The sequence below is a fragment of the Nycticebus coucang genome, chromosome 21 (assembly GCF_027406575.1).
Source record: "Nycticebus coucang isolate mNycCou1 chromosome 21, mNycCou1.pri, whole genome shotgun sequence".
In the NCBI taxonomy this organism is placed as follows: domain Eukaryota; kingdom Metazoa; phylum Chordata; class Mammalia; order Primates; family Lorisidae; genus Nycticebus; species Nycticebus coucang.
The window spans coordinates 50819725-50838740 of NC_069800.1; the positions used below are offsets into that span (position 1 = coordinate 50819725).

At 41.0% G+C, this 19016-nt stretch overlaps 1 protein-coding gene across 3 annotated transcripts; it reads right to left on the minus strand.

Annotated features, from left to right (window-relative positions):
* Nucleotides 1-7194: 7194 nt before the first annotated feature.
* On the minus strand, nt 7195-18936 carry OSER1 (oxidative stress responsive serine rich 1). 3 transcript variants are annotated; one of them, XM_053574030.1, is made up of 4 exons: nt 18817-18936; nt 15073-15189; nt 12113-12226; nt 7195-8438 (listed from the first exon to the last, which is right to left on the minus strand). In XM_053574030.1, exons 2-4 carry the CDS (start codon nt 15147-15149, stop codon nt 7751-7753), a joined length of 879 nt encoding a protein of 292 aa, XP_053430005.1. In that variant the 5' UTR covers nt 15150-15189; nt 18817-18936; the 3' UTR covers nt 7195-7750. The 3 variants fall into 3 exon arrangements, with proteins under 3 accessions (XP_053430005.1, XP_053430007.1, XP_053430006.1); XM_053574032.1 differs by having other exon boundaries at nt 15061-15189; nt 18817-18899; XM_053574031.1 differs by lacking the exon at nt 18817-18936 and adding an exon at nt 17445-18766.
* Between the last annotated feature and the right edge of the window lie 80 nt (nt 18937-19016).

The window sequence follows — 19016 nt, forward strand, 5'->3', positions numbered from 1 at the left end:
CGTGGCTCCACCGCTGCCCCGCCCCTTTCCCCGATCCTGCCCTCCCCCCGGGACGGAAAGGTCAGTGTTGCCCTAACAAGGCCATCGGATCTCAGAAGCTGCTCCCAAAATAACCCCCTGGCCAGCCCTGCCTCCTTCAAAGCGCGAAGGAGGGGTATTTCAAATCGGGCGGTGCTGCTGACCGGTGCCGCGGCTGGAGAGATGAGAATGGAGGCTGAGGGCTAAGCGCAGGCAGCCCCTGGGACTCGGCTTCTGTTCTTCCCAGGGGTGAGAGCTCCCCTGCACCCTGAGTCTCCGGGTTTGCATGCGGAGGGGGGGCACAGGAGTCAGCAGAGGGAGGAGAGGGGAAGACTCGGGGAACACCCAGTCCTGGAACATTTAAAATCCCCCAGAGTGTAAAGGCTGGCAACTCTCAGCCCCAGCACCACTCACATGCCCCAACAGGACCTGGGGCTTCAGTGCCATTGCCAGCCCCATCAAGGAATCTGGTGACCTAAAGAGAAAAGAACGGAACAGTTTCATATGTGCTTTTGAAGGCAAAGGAGGGAACTCAGGAAAAAAAAAATGAGTTTTGGAAACAGTCTGGAAGATACAGCAAATCTGAATCCAGCGCTCACACACAATCCAGATTCCCTCCACCCCAGGAGCGCTGGAAGAACCTTCTGAACTGAGAGCCGCCTGTCCTCCTTGCTCTCCCTCTAAGCTCAGGGCTGTGGGCTGTGTTGGAAGAGGTCCTCTGAGGAACACTCAAGGATCATGATTTTTTTTTAAATTTCCCTTTCCAAACTCTCTTGTGCTCTAGTGTCCTTAAAAGCCTGTGGGGCCAGACTTCAGAAAGCTCTTAGGGCAGGGTCAAGACCAAAGGTCCTGGGTGGATTCCCAGCACTCAGGTTCCCACCAAACTCCAGTAAAAAGAACAAATTAGTTTCCATGAGAAGAAGTTGGTGCCTGTGCTAATGACTGTAAATCTCAGCTGAGCCAGAGGTAACAGGAGCGTAGAGAGATTCTGGGAAAGGTAAAAGCCATCAAGAGCAGGAAGCGTGAGGGATGTGTGAGTATGATGGCGGGGATGGGAGTGATCACCAAAAATCAAGCATCACAGGCAGTAGAGAAAATTAGACTATTGTCTGCCTTTAAATTTATCAGACGTTTCCAAATCCCATGACAATTTAGGCCACTTAAAAGTCACTGCAGGGTGGCGCCTGTGGCTCAAAGGAATAGAGCGCCAGACCCATATGCCGGAGGTGGTGGGTTCAAACCCAGTCCCAGCCAAAAACTGCAAAAAAAAGAAAAAAGTCACTGCAAAAGTTTTGTTCTTATTTCAGAAATGGGTAAAAAAATGTTCTCTCCTTTCTTCCCAGTTGATTACCTATTCTCATGACTTGATTCTGACATTGTTCACAGCCCCTGACCTTAGAGACCTTCTGTGTGTACATTTTGCCACCACGTAGAAATACCCAGCCTCTTAAGTTCACTGTCACTATTTGCCAGGCTGACAGGCAGCAAATAGTGGATAGAGACTATTGTCTGGGGAGTTGGACTCAGACTTTGGCCAGGTCGACTGACAGCTTGTTTGCACAATTCTCTTCTAAGAACACCTTGACATACCCCCAGAGCATTCTGCTTTACCTCTTCTGGCCACGATCTTTGAAGAATCGTAAATTTCTTTCCAGCTTTGTTGTCAAGGGAAGAGGGAAGAGCATTGCAGACTGGAAGCTGGAGGAATTTGAGCCACCTGCATCCAATACCCCCTATCATTAAATGCCTGTTCTCAGGCTGTCTACTAAGCTGTTCCATCTACCTAAATATGTCTACTGTTCATCTGTAGAAGCTGCCTATGGTGGTTCTCTACCAAGGGTGGGCACACAGAAGAGTCAGCTAAAGAACTTAAAAACATAAACAGACTCCAAAGGCCCACCCCAGACTTACAGAATTAGATTGTCCTGGGAGAAGACTTGGGCAGTCTCCTTGTTTTACAAGGCTCTTCGGATAAATCTGACACTCATCCCTGGTTAAAAACCACTGTAAGCTTCACATTAAAAAACTGCTTCTTAAGCATTAATCCTATGTACTCAATTTTGATATGAGGACAATTAATGACAATTAAGGTCATGATGGGGGAAGGAAAAGCAGAGAGAGGGAAGGAGGGAGAGGGGTGGGGCAAAAAAAAACTGCTTCTTAATGACATGTATAAATTCGGGAATTCTTTTACTTAACTGTTGAGTGTATGGGATGGGTAGTTTTGAAGTTAGATATGTGTTCATATCCCAGGTTTTGTTTTGTTTGTTTTTTTGAGACAGAGCCTCAAGCTGTCGCCCTGGGTAGAGTGCCGTGGCATCACCGCTCACAGCAACCTCCAACTCCTGGGCTTAAGCGATTCTCTTGCCTCAGCCTCCCAAGCAGCTGGGACCACAGGTGTCTGCCACAACATCTGGCTATTTTTTGGTTGTAGTTGTCGTTGTTTGGCAGGCCCAGGCTGGATTTGAACACACCAGCGCTGGTGTCTGTGGCCGGCGCCTTAGCCACTTGAGCTACAGGTGCTGAGCCCAGATCCCACTTTTATCCCCCACAAGCTGTGCGACCTTGGACCAATTGTTAATTTCTTGAAGCTGCACATTTCTCATCTGTAAAAGTCCCTCAAAGAGTTAGTGGTATGAAGAACAGTAGCATCTACCTTAGATGGGTGGGTGAGGATTACATGAGTTAATACTATTGAAAGGCTTAGAACACACTAAATACCTAATGAATGTTAGTTATTCTCACATCGTAAAATTTTTATCAAACCACCTTGCTTAATAAAATACTCTCTAAAGACAGGAGCGAGAACCTCTCCTAAATACTAACCATGTTCATATTGAAGCACTCTATTCTCAACACGAATTTACTCAACATTACCCTGTGGTTTATCTTTTCTGTAGACTGCTAAACTAAATTATTGGGAGAGGGACACTCTGACTTTGTAAAAGTTTGGGTGAAATTCTTTGCCCAATTTGGTACTGCCCTACCTGCTCTAACAAGCTGCCTCTTTTTGTCCCACCCTTTCCACCAGCGCACTGTAGGAAAAGGGAGCCCTCTTGAGGCCACATGTGCATTACAACAGATTTCCCTTGGGAAATCCAACTTGTCAAACCACGCGGAATTTATTAAAATTTGAAATGAATTTTAAACTGTTTTTAAAGGTAGCTATCCCATTCTTTCTTCTTCCTGGGTCTTTTCTCACACCCTGTTCTTTGGTCATGTCATTCCTCTATTATCTTCTCAACTTATCAAGCTTGGCTGCTCCTCGGGGATCCTAGTGGCGGAACTGAAAATCCAGAGAGAAAGAGGGTGAGAGCTCTTCTCAGCCCCTGAAGGCTCAGCTGAGGAAGCCTTCCTGCTCAGGAGCCTTCCAGATAAGATTCCTGGTTGGGTCAGGTGCCCTTCCTTCCCTTATGCTGGCTGCTCCCCCCAAACTGTGAGTTGTTTGAAGCAAGAGCTCTTCTTTCCAAAAAACATACATAAGGACATGTATATGGCAGAGGCCCTGGTGCATCTGTGTATACTGGGGGCCTGCACACACTGGGTGTCCTCAGCCTTCTTTCTTAGCAGCAGTTGGCAGCTGGTGACTCCCTTCTTAAAATGCTTTTTCAATTGACTTCTAGAATCCTCTTGGTTCTGCTTCTGACTTGCTGGTTCCTTACTCCTCTGACCTCTGTACCCTGGGAATGTCCCAGAGCTTCTTCCTCTACATCCATTTTCTAGGGGATCGCTTCCAATCACATGGCTTGAAATAACATCCACACACTGAGGACTCTTAAATTTGCATCTCCAGCCTGATCTTCATTTATCCAACCACCTACTCACATTTCTATATAGCTCACAGCACCTTAGCTTTGACAAGAACAAACCAAATTCCCAATTTCCCCTTCCGAATCTGTTCCTCCACATGACCTCCATTTATTAAAACCTTTGCAGTCATCCTTATTTCTGTCTCTCTCTTATACCTTGTATCCAGCCCAATAGTAAATCCCTTTGAATAATTCCAGAACATACTGTTTCCTGCCCTGCCATTATTCGATTTCCTGCAAGAGCCTCCTAACTGCCCTGCTTGCCTTCCCTTAGTCTGCTCACAGGAGCTAGGGCTCTTTTAAAACATAAATCTGTTAACCGGGAGTGGTGATGTGTGCCTGTAATCCCAGCTACTCAGGAGTCTGAAGCAAAAGGATGGCTTGAACCCAGGAGTTTGAGGTCGCAGGGAATTATGACACCACTGCATTCAAGCCTGCAATGAAATGAGACCCTGTCTCAAAAAATAAAAAATAAAAAGTGGGACCATGTTCTCTCCTCTCCTCCAAATGCCCCAATGGCTCCCTATCTGAGACTAAGAACCAAAGCCTACCAAGGTAGAAAAATGGCCTACCAACCTCCCCCACAATCTGCCCCCCTCCAGACCCCATCTACTCAAGTCACATTCACTGATTCCCTCTGCTAAGAATGCTCCTTCCTCAAATGCCCCCATGACTCCCTCCCTCCCTTCCAGTCTCTGCTCAAATATCACCTTATCACTTCTGACCACCCCAAATAAAATAGCAACTCCCTACTCCTACCCTAGCCCTAACCCTTCCTCTCCATACCACTTACATGTTCATCTTTCTCCACTAAGGGCGATGATATCATTTTGCTTACTGTTCTAGTTTCAGCATCTAGTACAGATTGCCTGGTGTCTTGTAGGCACTTAATGTTCATTGAATGAATGTTCAATGAAGAGTTGTTAAATGAAGGCATGTGAGATCAAGATGCTACTTTTCCAGAACATCAAGTAAAACAATCCCACAGTTCACAAACTGAACTCATTTTCCAGTAAGTCACATCGACAAATCAGTCTAATGTTCTGAAGGACATTAAATATTAAAGCCCAACTGGGTCTGAGCAGAGTAACTTTTGACTTCAAGATTCATGTTTTCAGTAAGATTTTTTTTTTTTTTTTGGCAGTTCTCGGCTGGGGCTGGGTTTGAACCCAGCACCTCCAGCATATGGGGCTGGCGCCTTACTCCTTTGAGCCACCGGGCCGCCCGTTTTCAGTAAGATTTTAATGAGATGTACCTTACAACTAATTCCCACAAATAATGGAATGCCAAAACTTTTATCCAAGTTGGATTTAAGTTACTAGGTCACTGGAACTTTGTCCTTTTCACTCCCTACTCCCCTTCTGACAACTTTGTATGAAAAGAATATGTATCGTTCTTCATTCTCCAGTGACAGCTATGTTAATGTAACAGCATTGAGTAAATACTCAGACCACTAGCTTAAAAAGCAAAACAAAAAGGACTTAAGAACTAATCTTAATTCAAGTAACACATTAAACCCACTTAACATGAACTTGAATTAAGTAGTTCACTATCGTGACAATCACTTCACTACTCTCCATAAAAAGGGTAAGGCAAAACAGTAGCTGTGAAGGTAAGGGGGAGGTCGTACCTTTATAACCAGAAGCTTGAATAGCTTGGATTAGTGGTTCTCAAAGTGTGGTCTGCAATCCTTTCAGGGAGGATTGAAGAGATCAAAACCATTTTTATGGTACTAAGACATTATGGGGTGAGTACCCCTAATCCAAAAATCCAAAATATGAAACTTTTGTTTTTTATTGCCCTCAGCAGAGTGCCATAGCATCACAGCTCACAGCAACCATCAACCCTGGGCTTAGGTGATTCTCTTGCCTCAGCCTCCCAAGTAGCTAGGACTACAGGTGCCCACCATAATGCCCAGCTATTTTTTTGTTGCAGTTTGGCTGGGGCCTAATTTGAACCCGCCACCCTCGGTATATGAGGCTGGCGCCCTACCCACTGAGCCACAGGCACATCCAAATACAAAACTTTTTGAGTGCTCAAATAACATGCACATTGAAATATTTCAAATTTTAGGACTAGGGATGCTGAACCACTAAGTATATAGTGCAAATATTCCAGAATTTTTAAAAAATCCAAGATCTGAGATATACTTCTGGTCCCAAGAATTTCCTATAAGGGATACTCAACCTGTATTTGGCTTTTTCACACTCATTCTCACAAGTACACAGGAGGTTTGCTGGAGACATCAAAATGCATGGTATCCTGAGAGTAAATGTAGAAGCATATATGAGAATCTTTTATTAAGCCAAACATTAAACAGATTTGCAAAAATGTAGAACAATGCCACTCTTATTATTTTGGAAAAGTTATTTTTCATTTTAATTGTTTTATTTATGTATTATGTTAGCTCATAACAGGTTGTTTTTAATTTTTTAATTTCTTAATTTCTAATATGACAAATTTTGAAATATAAACCACAGAAACAAAACTTCGGGGTCCTGAAAAGTGAGTATAAAGCAGGCTAAAAATTTGAGAATTGCTGCCTTAGATATACCAGTGTACTTTCTATTAAGAAATCTGTTACAGCTTCTAGTGCTGTGATGGGCATTTTGCTGCCTCACTGGAACCACTACCTTCAGGTGTTACTAAATCTACACAAAGCTAATAGCCAGCAGGTGACCCCTACTACTTAAGCAAGGTCAGAGCTTTTCTAGTGAATACCCTCACCACTTCTCTCAAGTATAAATCACCTATTTGTGAAGCCCATACCCCATGATCATGAATTAGCCATACAGCCAGTGGGATGTTTTAATAAACACTCTAAACCTATTTTGTAATATAAATCTAACAAACTTTCTGTTAACATTCTGTTAGCACAGCTAAACACTGTCACTACATTTGATCGATATGCAATGGTCTAAGATAAAATACAAGCTATGTGGCATATGCAAAATTCATTTTGGAGCTACCTGAAAATGACAGGGATTTATTCACCCTCCAGTTGAAACTAAGGACAGATTTTTTTTTTTTTTTTTACCAAACTTTGAAATTTTGGGATGGTTGACCAGAAATGTACACAATTCTCTCTGGGGATTGCTGGGATGAGAGGGAAATTCATAGAAATAATAACCATTCTGAGATACAAGACTTATCTCACAACTAATTTCAAAAAAAAAAAAAAAAAAATCCGTATGTAATAATGCCAACGGTGAGGAAGATACTTACTAGTTTCAAATAGTACATGCCCTCCTTCCAACTGAAGCAGCCAACTCCAAGCTGCTTGAGAAGCTTCATGTAACATGCCTTGCAACAAACAGCACCAGCAAGGGTTTACTTAGTGATGGTTAATAATTCTCTCAAACAATACAGGGCAGGCCAGCTAGTTTATTCAAATTGAATCTAAACTTTAGATCTCTGGCTTAACAATAACATTAAAAACGTTTATAGATACAATAAATCTTGTGTTAAATCAGAGATGGTTTAAATTAGTCTTGTAACTTCTAATATTAAGGGCTGGCAACTACAGCACAACAAATTTTCAGTACAGTTACAAAACCACATCTGTGTTTCCTTGGCTACCAAATCTTAAACAGATCTAAAAAATGCACTGTATTACAAAGGCTTTTATAACACACTCCCTTCTGCCAGTTTCCAGTAATTATGGTTTCTTCATCCCCCAGGGACATTTCTAAATGAGAGGGATTTTCTTTGATCTGCTTGCCTTGATGGGTATGTAAGAACTCAGAGAGCAAGTTTAAAGAATGAAGATAAGATTAACTGAGATGCCAAGAAAAGTTTTTATTGCAAGCACAGTGAGCAGAAAGAGATGTCTTCTCACACAAAGTGGCTGCAAGGTCTGTCATTAACTAAATCTCTTTGATAACCCTTCATTGGTTTAAAGCAAATGGATTAGCTTCCTGCTATCAGGTGTACATCATTTCTGCCATGTGGGACATTTTCTTGGGAATATACAAGTAATACTCCATGTAGCCTGATAGGTCCTCAATGGTCACATCATCCACATAGACTCGAGCTTGCTCAGAACAGGAGCGAGGAGAGCCAGACAGAGTTCGGGTGTGCAGTGACTGAGAGTAGTCCTCAAGGGTTGATCTTCGTTCTGGAGCCAAAGGAGGGACATTCTGCAGGCCTGAAAAGGAATACACCTCCATATCGTGCCATCTCTTACACTGGCATTCCTTGCCTATGCATGCACATGGCTTGCCCTGGTTTAGCTTGGAAACAGATCGAAAGTCAGAGAGATCACTGGCTTTGAGACTTGCTTGGGAGACTTGGGTAGCATCAGAGGAGTCTTCTTTCTTACTCTCTGATGGGAGCCTTGGAACCGAAGTTCTCAAAGGCTCAATGACTGCCCCCATATGATTAGCATCAAGAGAAGTTGAGCTTTCTCCTGCACTGAACTCTTTAGGAGTTGAAATTCCCAGCCCACTGCTGCCATCAGGGGAGTCAGTCTGGCTTCTGTGCCTGAGTTGGCTGCTGGAAGAAGATGCTATTGTACTGCAATGAATAAACTTTGGAGGATGAAGGACCGGAGACTTAGAACGTCGACGACGCTGAGTTCTCACTGCTCCTCGTGAAGACTTCCTTGTAGACCTAAGAGGAAAAAAATATACAAGATGTTGGGATACAGAGCCCTCCTAAACAGATACTTTAGAAGAGTTGGAAATTTACCTCCTCTCAGGTTTGAGTCTAAGATCATAAATTTTCCCCAAGAGAAATTTCCAAGAGATGTGTCTGCTTCCATTTTCAAGCTGCCTAAGTCTTCGTGTCTCAAAAACTTCAACATCTTATTAGCAAGCTACAGAAATAGATGAGATAAGGGTAGTTTTTAATTGATTGACTTGGGACAAACAATTGGTGCAGAATGCCTGCTCTGTTCCAACTCCAGCCTTGGGAACCTGGGGGAAGCACCTCACAAAGGCCATTTAAATAGTAAGCCTAAAGGCTGTGCCCTAAACCTGAATGTAGCAGCTTCGGTACCACTGTAAGGTTAAAGCTATAAATAGTCACTGCTATTAAATAGAGAGCAGATTTTATGACTCATTTCTATCACTGATAACAACCTATAAAAAAACAAAGATTTAGAACCCGTGAAGTTTTCAAATACTGGACATACCATAAAGCCATTTATAAAATATTTAACTAAATGAAAGAACTGAACAAAGGAAAAAAAAATAGATTAGAGGAAAAAAACCAAACCAATTCTTTTATTATTTTTTGAGACAGAGTCTCACTATGTCACCCTTGGTAGAGTGCTGTAGCATCATAGCTCACAGCAACCTCAAACTCTTGGGCTTAGGCAATTCTCCTGCCTCCACCTCCCAAGTAGCTGGGACAATAGGCGCCCGCCAAAGCACCCGGCTACTTTATGTTGGAATTGCCAGTGCTGTTTTAGCTGGCCAGGGCTGGGTTCGAACCTGCCACCCTCAATATATGGAGCCAGCGCCCTACCCACGGAGATACAAGTGCCACCCAAAACCAAACAGGATGCTAAAAAACAAAAAATTTTACATTTGGAACTAAACTAAATGGGTGGCCTGAATAGCAGAACACAGCCATCCCCTCTTATTTGTGGTTTCACTTTCCACACCTTAAGGTACCTGTGGTCAACCATAGTCCAAAAATATTAAATGGAAAACTCCAGAAATAAACAATTCATAAGTTTTAAATTGCACACCATTCAGACTAGTGTCATAAAATCTTGTCATATGCTACTCTGGACCCTCTGGGGTGAGAATCATCCCTTTGTCCAGCATCTCCACACTGTACACATTACCTGCCCATTAGTCACTAAGTAGCTGTCCTGGTTATCAGATCAACCGTTATGGTACCTGAACACAGTGCTTGTTTTCAAGGAATCCTTATTTTACTCAATAATGGCCCCAGAATACAAGAATGGTAATACTGGCAATTCAGGTATGCCAAAGGTAAACTACAAAGTACTTCTGCTGTGGTTTGAATGTGTCCCTCAAAAGTTCATGTGTTAGAAATTTGATTCTCTGGCTCGGTGCCTGTGGCTCAAGCGGCTAAGGCGCCAGTCATGTACGCCTGAGCTGGTGGGTTCGAATCCAGTCCGGGCCCACCAAACAACAATGATGGCTGCAACCAAAAAATAGCTGGGCATTGTGGCGGGTGCCTGTAGTCCCAGCTACATGGGAGGCTGAGGCAGGAGAATTGCTTGAGCCCAGGAGTCAGAGGTTGCTGTGAGCTGTGATGCCACAGCACTGTGTTAACTTGATAACTTTTTTTGATAACTTAAAAAAAAAAAAAAAAAAAGAAATTTGGTTCTCGGAGGTGCCAGTACCTTAGTGGGTAGGGTGCCGGCCATATACACCCAGGCTGCAGGTTTGAACTCAGCACGGGCCAGCTAAAATAATAACAACTGCAACAACAATAAAAATGGCCAGGCACTGTGGCAGGCACCTGTAGTCCCAGCTACTTGGGAAGCTAAGTCAAGAGAATCACTTAAGCCCAAGAGTTTGAGACTGCTGTGAGCTGTGACGCCACAGTACTCTACCCTACAGCTTAAGACTCTGTCTCAAAAAAAAAAAAAAAAAGAAAGAAAAAAAGAAATTTGGTTCCCAATGCAGCAATGTTGAGAGGTAGGACCCTTGAGGGGGTGATAACTCTTCAGTACTAAGGGCTCTGCCCTCATGAATGGATTATGGGTTAGAGAGAGAGTAATTTAGCTATCAAATCCATAGTAATGAAATGATGCGTAGGCATTGTATTAGGTATTACAAGTAACATAAACATGATTTAAAGTATATAAGAGAACGTACATAGGATATATATGCAAATACTACACGATTTTGTATAAGAGATTTGAACATCCTCCAATTTGGGTATTCGTGACAAGGGGTGAGGGGAAATCTGGAACCAATCCGATCCCCAGGGATACTGAAGGATAACAGTATATTTACCAAAAGGCCATATATAACTCCAGGGGACAAGTTTCAAATATATTTTATGCGGAGTTATACAATGTAGAGGCCCTATTTACTAATAGTAAGTCTGAACTAAAAAACGTTAAGAAAGTGACCCCATATGGAAGGTCTGAGGTAGAAAAATGGTGTGTAAATAACTATAAACAAGTAGAAAAATCTAAACAAACACTATTTAAGTAATAATAACAAAATTCTGTGAAATCAAACAAAACCCATCAAACCATTTTTAAAACAATTTTTTTTTTTTTGCAGTTTTTGGTTGGGGCTGGGTTTAAACCCGCCACCTCTGGCCTATGCGGCCGGCGCCCTACTCCTTTGAGCCACAGGCACCACCCTAAAACAAATTTTTTAATTAAAAATTATTTTTCTGATTTCTGGGGAAAAGGAGAAAGGTACGAAGAAGAAAGAAAAGAAAAAAAAAAAAAACATAAAAATCCAGGCTTGGCTCCCGTAGCTCAGTGAGTAGGGTGCTGGTTACATACACCGAGTCTGGTGGGTTCGAGCCTGGCCCGTGCCTGCTAAACAACAACTGCAACTAAAAAATAGCTAGGTGTTGTGGCGGGCACCTGTAGTCCCAGCTACTCAGGAGGCTGAGGCGAGAGAATCACTTGAGCCCAAGAGTTGGAGGTTGCTGTGAGCTATGACGTAACAGCACTCTACCGAAGGCGACATAGTGAGACTGTCTCCAAAAAAAAAGCCATAAAAATCCAGCTATATATCATTTTTATGAGACTATCTAAAATTTAAGAACACAAAATGGAAACTATATTAGCTATATTAATTCCAGACAAAGTGGACATAAAGACAAAAGCCATTATGAGGGATTAAAAATGTCACTGAATAGTGTAAGTTTCAATTCACCACGAAGAAAACATTCTAAACTTAAATGGACCTAGGTTGTATGAACCTAACAAAATAACCTCAAAATATATAAAGTAAAAATATAATAACCTATTTTTTCCTAGACACTCAGGAAAGAAAATTCAATAATATTTTAAGGTATTGGGATAAAAACTATCTCAATAAGAAGCTCTTACCCGGGCGGCGCCTGTGGCTCAGTGAGTAGGGCACCAGCCCCATATGCCGAGGGTGGCGGGTTCGGACCCAGCCCCGGCCAAACTGCAACAGAAAAATAGCCGGGCGTTGTGGCGGGCGCCTGTAGTCCCAGCTGCTCGGGAGGCTGAGGCAAGAGAATCACCTAAGCCCAAGAGTTAGAGGTTGCTGTGAGCCGTGTGACGCCATAGCACTCTACCTGAGGGCGGTACCGTGAGACTCTGTCTCTACAAAAAAAAAGAAAAAAAAAAAAAAAGAAGCTCTTACCCATGCCAACTATCTTTAGATGCACATGTGGTTTTAGGTTTGGTATCATCTGCTGCTGTTCTGACGGATGCTCTGACACTTGTGCCCTCTCCAACAGAAAGAGATGCTACGGACCTGAAGAAAAGACCAAAGTTTACTGCTATAGAAAACTGTATAATGAGAACTGATTACTGTTACCAACTCAAATACAACTTTTATCAATGCCTTAATTTTCTTCCTAGTTTGCGTTTCAAAATTTGCTCTGGTAAATATTCCTTCAAAATCAAATTTAAAGGATTCCTAAAAGCCCACAGTGGCAAAACCATAAGCAAAAGAATGATTCATAAGTGTAACCAGGAGGATATAAATAGACTTTTAGGCTGTTTCTCTGGGGCAGATCAGGCCTATGTCCAGAGAGAATGCTAATGATACTGGCCGGTTATTTTACACGGGCAAACTAGAGCTGTGAGAACTAAGTTTAGAAGCAAAAACTTTAGGAGACTCAATCTAACTTAAAAATGAATACTTATTCATGTATGCAACTTTTAGAAACATATTCTAATTTTTACAACTAATAAACTTGAAATATTACTGAGTTAAATATTTGTGGTTTAAAATTACACAGATAACATGGGATTCCCAGTAAAAATCATAAAAAAATTTGAAAGAGAGAAAAAGAGAATCCATCCATAATCTCACAAGCCAGAGACTGCCAATGTTTAACATTTTGGCATAAATCCTTCCAGACTTTTACAATACACACACACACACAAAAAAAAACACCTACTATACATGCTATGGTAGTGACAAAATCCTTTAGGAAGACATCAAATCTATTTATGTAAAAAGATGCTCAATGAAACACAAAATAAACAGTAGCTGGGAATAACGTAGATATGCAACAATAGAGAAATGCTATGTTATATAAATCACAGCACACCTATACAATGGAATATTAGGACTTTATTTATTACTTTTATTTTTTAATTTTTTTAGGAATTGATTAAAAATTAAGTATACAAAGAACTTGCAATGATATGGGAGGATGCTTATGAGAAGAAAACAGCATAAATAAATACCTATTCATACAATTTCAACTATATTAAAAATGTCTATATGTCAACCAGTTATAATAAATTATAATTCTTACTTCTTTTTATCCTGTTTTTACAAAGTGTTCTATAATAAGCATATATTGTTTCATAGATAAAAAGGATTATTGCTTCATAAAAATATGTAGAGATTTGTTGTGATAAGACAAATACCATTAGGAATCAAAACCTGCTGAACAGGATCCCTCTAAATTCCTCGCAAAGCTTGGTTAGTTTATGAGTCAGTCACTCAGATGTCCCATTTTTAAACTGGCAATAATATGAAACAAGTAGAAATGAATGTTACACTACACAGGTCTTATTCTGCTTAGTCATGCTAATGACTCACCCCTTATACTCTTATTTGGTTTTCTCAAATGTTCTCTACTGTTCCTTCTCGTCCCACAATTTTACTCAAGGCAGATAAAAGCTACAAATATATAATTTTTGACCATATATTATAGATACTTCAAAAGTTTTTATAATGTTCCAAGTAATTTTTAGGGATACCAAAATGCTTATTTTATATTTCAACTTCATAAAACATCAGCAAAGAAGTTTGTATCAAGAGCTACTTACATAAATTTATACACTGAGATTTTTATGTATATGCATGTGTATACATTCCTAGTATTTTCCCAATTTAAAAAAAATGTTTCTATACAAGAAATCACAAAGGAATAAATATACTCCAACAACAATCTGTAACTGATTCTCTGCTTTGTTTCTGTTTCCCAAAATGGCTTATCAAAGGACTGATATGAAATAGCAAGATGACCATATTGGAGAACCACTGGAAGAAAAGTGCTGTTTTGAAATATCATAGAAGCAAATGTAAAACACCTGTAACACCTACTGGGAAAACCTCTTAGCATAAAAATCTTACCATTTGGTAGGCCACAAATAATTCTAGTAATAGGGTGACAGCTACACTATTATCTACTTAATTTTTACTTTGTGCTAGGTACTGCATACTTCAAAGTGACATAAAAGAATGATTAAGAGTACAGGTCTGGAGACAAATTATCTAGGTTCTAATCCTGGCTCTGCAACTTCCTACCAATTTGACCTTTAGCAAGTGACTCAATTTGTGTCTCATATGTGAACAGAACAGACAGTAATATCTATCTTCTAAGGTAAGGTGGTTGGAAGAGTAAATAATGTGCATAAAGTACTTTATCCAGTGTTGAAGGCACAGCATGTAAGTAATAAACATTAGCAATTGTTATTTATGGAATGTTCTACTCTTAAGATTTCAGTGTTTGATTTCCATTCATCAAAAGAAAAATTCTTGTATCCATTTAATTTTGAGATTTCTTTTGGTCTAGGGCAAAGAATCGGGGTGAGAAGTCTTACACAGAACATTCTGCAAAGGGTAAAATATTAACATTCAGATAGCAGCTGGTCTGCAGGTGCTCTAATTAGTCTGACCAAAGGATCCAAGATTATTGATCTCAGTGACAGAACCTTACTGAATAGAGGTTTCCATAGTGATAGACTCAGCAATCACAGACCATGAAATCGACAATATATTCACAGATTTCTATTGAGCCAATTCACTTTGACTGAAAATACTGTCATTCCCTTGAGAAACATGAGGAAATCCATGATGGGACAATGCTTGATAATCTCTGATTAAAAAGAGAAGGGGAGGAAGCCTCCTTAAAGAAAACACCTAACCTTGGAGTACAAATAGCTGCTACTTATCAAATTTAATAGAAGAGTTTCTTTTTAAAATATAACAATACCCTGCAGAAACTGGTGACATGTCACACTATCAGTATTTATATCTTCTAAAAATAATGAGAAATAATAAAAGAAGAAGGGGAAAGAAACTGCGTATAATTAGTAAATAAATGATTCTAAATAATATATTACATGTTTAATTACCCTGATGCATCCACTCTTAATTTCTTGAAAGCGGTTTGTAGACTCTCCTCCTCTCCATCCTTGGCTTCAGATTTCATTGTGAAAGTTTTTACACTACTACGGATGTTCCCGTTAATACTAAAAAAGAAAATAAAAATAAGGTAAGCAAAGAGAAAACAGGCGCAATCAAAAGCATGCCTTTTGTTAAAAATATATATTCCTGATATCATTACTGTTGGAAGAAAAAAGCAAATTTTTATTTCTAAAAGGAAGTTTAAGTGTAGATAATTAGGACACTTTAGGCTTTATATAAGAGGAAACAAATGAAGTGATACAGAAAATGGACAGAATTTAAAGTCTCTAAATACTTGGTGCCAACATCTTAACTACACAGTTTTGGAAACTACATCACCTGAAATCTATGTTTTAGTTACTTTCTAACAGGGAAAAACAAAATCTCAGTTGATCTAGAAACCTATGGACAAAATGACTTTTACATCTGAAAAAAGAAAAAAGCTCAAATCAGACCACTCTGATTCTTTAAAATGGAACAACTCTGAGTCTTTAACCAACTTTTTGAGGCCTTGCATTTTCAGGGCTTAACAAAAAAAAAAAAAGTGATACTGAGCTATTTGTCTGGTCTAACACTAACAATTCTAGTTCATAATACAGGGCAGTGTATTTCTAAAGCAATCAATATTCACAAAAACATGTTTTAGACAACAATAAGTTACCATAGTTAAAGCAGAATTAGAAACTTCTTTTAATGCTTACTGATTACACTCTTCCTATAAAGTTTATACCTTCATTTCGTTTTTTTCATAGCTTTGAATAATTATTAAACAAGAAAGAAAATAAGTGAACTATACTTGCAACTCAAACAAGAAAATTTTTCTTTAGACAAAACAAAGAAATAAAGAAAAAACAAAATTACTGTGCTGTAGATACACCTTTAAATGATCTCCTCTTAACTACATAGTCTGTTTAACCAGTTTTCCATTTCTCCCACACAAATTTTTATACTTAAAGAGGATAAAAGACTAACCAAAGCAACAAGGAACACAACAAAGTCTGTTAATAAACCCTTGAATGCAGTTTCCAAATTATTTTTTCACTTGTAGTAATTAGTACCAAATCCCAAAGAAAAAATAAGCAAACCATTACCTATAAACATATCACAGGGATCAGAAAGGAAAAAAAAGGTGAAAGGAAAAAAAAGGTTAAACAACAAATGGAAGATAGAGAATTTTTGAGGCCTTCACTTTACCTCTTAATTTCTAAGCTGTTACCCCCTACTCCCCACCCCCACCCCCATGGCACACTCAGAGTGAGCAGTGCCTCTTTGGACCCTTGGGTCCTCTCTGATTCCGTATCTGCTCATTTCTTGGGGGTGGGCTTGATGTAATTGTGAGACCTCTACTATTCCAAAGGTCAAAGTGTCATAATGGCAAAAAAAGAGACAAAGAATCAAGATTTTTCACTGTTTATCTATATATAGAAGTTAAGAATTTAGGAAGAGCTATCTAGGGAACCCTGAAAACAGTCTCAAAAGAATTCTAACAGAAAACGAGCTTTCACCTCAACTTAAGACATTTAAATACACTCCCCACACATATTTTGCTGATTTATTTAACTAGCACTTTAACATGAGGAAACATTCATACAATTCTATGCTTCACCAGTCTCTAATTCTTCTCAATTTAGAGCAGGATCCTTTCAAATATACAATAATGGCCTATATATCTGGGGGAGGAGTGAGCGAAGATCATTTATTCTAATATTTTCAAAGTTCCACAGCCTCCAAAAGAGTGCTACTGCGTTGTAAACAAATTCTTCCTGCTGCCAGGACTAAATTAAAGTTTGACTTATAGTTCTCAATTACCTTATGACTAGTCAAAGGGTAGGTCCTTACACAGATTTAAAAAAAAAATCACCTAAGCCAGTCTCCCCAACCCACAGACCCCATACAGTCCTCCTTAGGCGTCTCCAAAAATTAGTCAATACTTAAGTAGACATCACATCTAGGTATAACTGCTGAATTCTATAGCTGGAAATTCATCCCTTCCACAAATGTTTACAGAATTCCTACCATGAGTGTAGCACTAGATCCTAGGGATAGAAGCTTCTGAACTCCATTTCTGTAAGGACTGGAATCTCATTCCTGCCCTCCAGGACCAGACAATATAACACTGTCCACCCACACATGTAACTTTTAATTATACCATGCTGACTTACTATCATGGCTGGTGACCATGCTAGATGTTAATACAAATTTAGCATTCTAAAAGATCTGCCATCTAAAAAACAAAATAAAAATCTGGCTACAGACTAAAACTTCAGGTATGAAGTCCTGTCTAAACTATTTTCAGAATTTCAGCATTTTGATTACTCACCTTTTTTTTGTTCAGTTATTTTAACCCAGAACAAACATGAGTCGTAGACATGACTTTAAATACCAGATGAGAGCCATGTTTGTAATTACAAAAAGCTTATTATGCTCTGTATTCCCAGCTTCCCATTCACGGAAAGCAAGAGCAGTCCAACTAACTCCTGACTACAGATATAATTGGTTTGTCCTTCCTCATTAACTATTATTAATAAAATTGTCAAACACATTCTTGCCGTTTTCACTGCAGTGACTTATTTAAGTTGAATAATCTCCAAAGAGATCTAACTTTTAAAGGCCTATTAGAAGTTATTTGTATTAAGTAAAATCACACAGGGCAATTTAACTTTGCCTTGGATTTTCCCCAATCTTTCAAAAATGGTCAAGTTCTTCTAAAGTTCCTCCATCAAAAGGGCAAATTCCTGGTTTTCTCTGTCGACGACTCTGTGTCACAATCTAATTTACATCTTGCCATTTTAACCAAGACCTCTTGAACCCCAAGCCTCGGTCTAACTTTTCCAGGACCCCCGAAAAGACCTGAGAATCATAAATAAGGGATCCGCGAGTAAGCGTGTCATCCACAGTGTTAAAAGATTTCAAAAATTTCCCAGACCAGCGGAGAGCGTGAAGTCTGGGGTAGAAAACCCTGCCCAGCAACTCTGCAAGAGGTAAACAAGACCGAACTGAAACAATCGGCACCTAGGACAAAAAACACATTCACGCCTCTCTTTGCACACCCACTCATCCCTTAACACTCTCAGTGCCACAGCCAAAACACTACGTTAATCCTTTTCACCCAGACTCTGGCTCTGTCGCGGTTAAACAGAGTCGGGGGCAAACTTGGGGGACATGGAAATAAGGGACAACGCCGAATGGAGAGCTGTCCAGGGCGTCTACCCGTCCAGGGTCTCGAGCTGAGAAGCTGCCCCCTTCAGAGGGTCTCCCGGCCAAAAAGAGCGGCTGGAGCAGGGCCAAGGCACAAGGAAAGCAGGAGAAGAAAGGATTGAGGCCGAAGAGAAAGGGGCCAACGAGCACCGGGCTCACAAGCTAGCACGAAAGGGCGGGAAGGGGCAAAGGGCGGCCGACGAAGGCAAAAGGGGAAGCTACGGCTGGGCGGGAAACCGCGGAGGAGCGGGACCAGGCGGGGGCAACCGGAGAACTAGATGGCGGACTGTTGGCTGGGGAGCTCAGGCAGGTCCAGGCCGCAGGGGAAGAGGGGACGCGGGGAGGCCGAGGCCCAGGCCCGGCCCAGACAGTCAACGCCGGGAAACGACGAGATAGGAGGCAGGCGGGCCCACAGGAAGCCGCCTGCGACCAGGCCGGGCGTGGAGGCCGAGATGCGCTGCCGCGGCCCCTCCCCGTCACGTCAGGACACTTACCTCCTCGCAGCTGGGGCGCTCCGGTGATCCGGTCCCGTCAGTTCAGATCGTCTCTTCCCCGAGCGCGGCGCCTGACTGACCCGGATCCAAACCCGCGGAGAGGGGGCCCGCGCCTCCGGAGTCGCACTGCGCCTGCGTCACTCAGGGACACGGCCCGCCCCCTGATCATGCTCCTCCCACCCCAGTGACTAGGCTGAGCT

Coding starts and splice junctions, on each gene's coding strand:
- OSER1 (XM_053574030.1), bottom strand. CDS start 15,149: ATGAAATCTGAAGCCAAGGATGGAGAGGAGGAGAGTCTACAAACCGCT. Junction 12,227..15,072: donor TTAAGAGTGGATGCATCAGG/GTAATTAAACAT, acceptor TCTTTTCTTCAG/GTCCGTAGCATCTCTTTCTG. Junction 8,439..12,112: donor TCTAAAGATAGTTGGCATGG/GTAAGAGCTTCT, acceptor TTTTCCTCTTAG/GTCTACAAGGAAGTCTTCAC.